Genomic DNA, 3,755 nt, shown 5'->3' with positions numbered 1-3,755 from the left:
CAGATCGAGTTAGAGATGGAGATGGAGATGGAGACAAGATGAGAGGGAGGAGAGACTGAGTCTCTGTGGTTTGGCGAAGAAAAATGAAGAGGGAACTCGATAAGGGTAGGATATACCCTAGATTGGGATTAAGAGTGGGAAAAAAACGAAGTTTTGACCGAAATTTGACTAGGGCGTGTTTATCAGCTCTAGTATTCCCGACCACGCAAGTGGTTAGCACGCTTGAACCGAGGGCAGTTGCAATTCGCAACCTTGCTTGTGAGGTTGCAAAATTCGCAACAGCAATCCTCTGTTGTGAAAAATTAGCAATTGGGATTCGCAACCGACCTAATATCGTTGCAAAACTGAGTTACGAATCCCTTAAAATGGTGTAGTGTTCTTTAACAGTGTTTTTGGGTGTCCATGAGAAATTTGTGTTGTCCTTGATGATGATTTCTACCAAGACTTTACTCACTATAATAAATGTTAGTGCGTTTCATCCTTGTTGTGGTCCACGTACACTCACTATAATAAATGGTTCTACTCTACCTTCTACTTCACGAGAGACTCACATACTTTACCTGCACACTCTCACATGTTCATGGTACAAATTGCAACCTACAAAAAGTCCCAGCGGTCTGCTGGACTTCCATAATTGCAGCCACCCATTTCTTGTGCAGTTCTGGAACAAACCAGTAAACCATCCAAAAGGTTTCTGTCGCTAAAATCCCTATAAATATACATAATAACTGTCTTCTACTTCCTTCCTACATACCATTCAATCAAACTATCTACACGGATCATAAGTAATTCTATTACAATGGCAAGTCCATCAAGACTTGTTCTAGTGCTAGTCTTCATATTCATTTCATTTTCCGTATCGAAAAGCGATGAATCATCTGGAGATGGAGACGAGTACGTGAAATCAGCATGCAGTGTTACTAGATATCAAGATATCTGTATCCGTTCACTAGAATCTTACTCGAATACAGCGAAATATGATTCTCGGAAATGGGCTCAAGCAGCTGTGGCCGTAACGCTAGACGAAGCTAAAAACGTGACACATTACTTGAAAAAGTTGAAACAAAAGAAGAGTATCAGAAAGAAAAGACTGAGAATAGATCTTTCGGAGTGCATAGATTGTTTTGAAGAGACGGTCGAAAACATTCAGGATTCTCTCCATGAACTCCTGAAGCTGAACGGGAAGACGTTCGACGTGCAAATGGGAGACATCCAGACGTGGATGAGTTCTGCATTAACTTATGAAGATACTTGCATTGATGGGTTTGAAAATAGAAAGGGGAAACAAGTTAAGATACTTCATAATAAGATTTTGAAACTGTCATATATCACTAGTAATGCATTAGCTCTTGTTAGTAAGCTTGCATCCGCTGGTGACGAAATAAATGTTTAAAAAACCAAGTATTGATTACTAGTGTACGTATGCTTGTTAGGGGTTTGGCCGTTATTGAATTCGTTTGTATATTGTGGCATGACGAGGGGGTACAACATATATTGGTATGTATATCAAGTGTGCAGTAGGTGGAGTGTATGTATATTAATATAATGCCATTTGTAATATTTTTGTATTGATAATCAAAATGCCAAACCCAGTGTACGAGAATAAGCCAATATTGATGTTATTGTAAAGATGTATGTAAATTTTATAATGTACTAAATTTTAGCATCAATTATGTTCTGCAGCATCAACCATCTCAGTGCCGGAGCTGGGGACCGGTTCCTGACTATGTTGTATTAGCCTCTGGGCGAGGCGAGGCGCCAAGCCCATTACCTCGCTTAACAACTAGGCGCCAAGAAGAAAAAAAATTGGCCATGACTTGTTGCCTTTTTTTTGCTAGGTGCCCCTTGGATAACTCGCATGCGCCTAGGCGAGCGCCCAGGACGCCTTTGATAACATAGGCTCCAGATGGCCTAAAATGTAAGTTAGATATGCAAGATCTTGCACCAATCTGCCAATCTGCACATTATGCTCCCGTTTGGATAAAAATTTGTTAGTGACTTCAGCATTTTCAAAAGTCGAAATCGAAAACAGAATTCAAAAGCAAAAATATTTTTCTTCATAAAAAATTAACTTTTCAACTTGTAGAAGTCGTTTTAAATTTTGACAGCCAAACCGATTGACTTTTCGACTTCTAGAAGTCAAAAATCTACGCTATCCAAACATGCAAGATTAGGCTGCGAAACGCAGCAGGCATATGTGGCTTTTGAAGTTGGATGGCTTTACTTTGAAGCAACTAGGAGAAAGTTACAAGAAAGCCGTGGAAGGAAGATTTTGTCTGCGTTGTTATAGTAGCAGTCTAAATACATTACTACGAAAGTAACTTTCGTTTTAGGGAAGTGAAAACTACAGACAAACCCATTTTACAGATTTCTACCACTGTGAAACCCACGCCCAGAATAGTTCAGGCGAGAACCCATTTTCTGGGGTAAAATTTCTCACACACCCAAAATTTATAAAATTATGTTTCAGTCTTTTTTTCTTCATCTTCAATTCCTTTTCTTCTTCCTCTCCACTCTACCATGAATTCCCGATGGCGGCTGTTGCTGAGAGTTAATGAAATCTCAGAGAGTTAGGAGCCGGATAAATCAGGGAAGAACGAGAAGAATTAAGATGAAGTTGTTCTAAACTGAGATTGAGAATGAGAATGGTGAGATTTTGATGTGATTCTTTGTTTGAATCGTGAAGAAAGCAGACAGTTTTGATTGTTTTTATTGACGATGGCTGCAATGAATTGAGTGCCATTGAGTTGCTGTAAAATGGGTTTAGGTGGATGGATATGAACTTACAGGCTAGACTGTGAATTGTTGCAGGTGGTGGATTTCAGAATTGGTGGTACTGGAAATGCAGCTGAGAGTATTGCAGGGCAGATGAAACTGGTATTGGATGAATGTTAGATGTATAACCTATCATGCAGTCGAGAAAACGTTTGTATAACATGTAATGTAGCTATGAAAATGGATGCATAACTTGTTATGCATCTACAAAAGTTAAAGTATAACTTGTTATGCAGTCCAGAAAATGGTCGCATAACACATTATGCATCAGCTTATTTGTTAGTATTGAAACTAGCAATAAAAAAGATTGCATAACTTGTCATGCACCTACAATAATATCTGCATAGCATGTTATGCAATCGCGAAAATGGGCGCATAGCCTATTATGCATCCGAAAATATGGCTGCATAATGCATTATTCATCTATGTTTTATGTAGTTACGCACTAATACAATGGCTACATAACTTGTTATAGATGTATAACTTTGTTATGCAAAGGCATAATTTGTTTTGCAGTCGAAAAAATGGTTGCATAATTCGTTATGCGTCTGCATAGTGTGTTATGTATCTTTTTTGGAGGCTGCATAATGAATATGCAGTCAGTTTTCGAAATTTTCCGTAAAACGATGATCACCTTCGATTTTTTCATGAAAAACAAAAATTTGATATTCTTGTTTGTACTCGTTGCGTAGCTCTTTTAAAAAGATTTTCAATGATATAAAATTTGTAAAATTCCAAAGCGCGGATTTTTAGATATGTTATATCCAAGTTGCGTTGTCAATTATACCCTGAAAAATTAGGATGCATAACGAGTTATCCTTAAAAAACAGTATGCATAACAAGTTATGCGGATGCATATACCGCCATGCAGACAGATTTTAATAATTTCGGATAATTATGGGTGTCACGGTAGACAAAATTAATTGTGAACCTGATAATGAGAGTATGTTTGTTTTTTTTGGTCTCCCCCTAATTTTCCC

General features: G+C 38.0%; 1 protein-coding gene across 1 annotated transcript; it reads left to right on the top strand.

Annotated features, from left to right (window-relative positions):
* The first annotated feature begins 759 nt into the window (after positions 1-759).
* On the top strand, positions 760-1,666 carry LOC113345558 (pectinesterase inhibitor 6-like). Its single transcript, XM_026589323.1, has one exon. It carries the CDS (start codon positions 800-802, stop codon positions 1,391-1,393), a length of 594 nt encoding a protein of 197 aa, XP_026445108.1. The 5' UTR covers positions 760-799; the 3' UTR covers positions 1,394-1,666.
* The last annotated feature ends 2,089 nt before the right edge of the window (positions 1,667-3,755 follow it).

This window comes from Papaver somniferum, unplaced genomic scaffold (assembly GCF_003573695.1).
Source record: "Papaver somniferum cultivar HN1 unplaced genomic scaffold, ASM357369v1 unplaced-scaffold_81, whole genome shotgun sequence".
Lineage (NCBI taxonomy): Eukaryota > Viridiplantae > Streptophyta > Magnoliopsida > Ranunculales > Papaveraceae > Papaver > Papaver somniferum.
The sequence above is the reverse complement of the archived record's forward strand: the minus strand, read 5'-3'. Positions and strand labels throughout refer to the sequence as shown.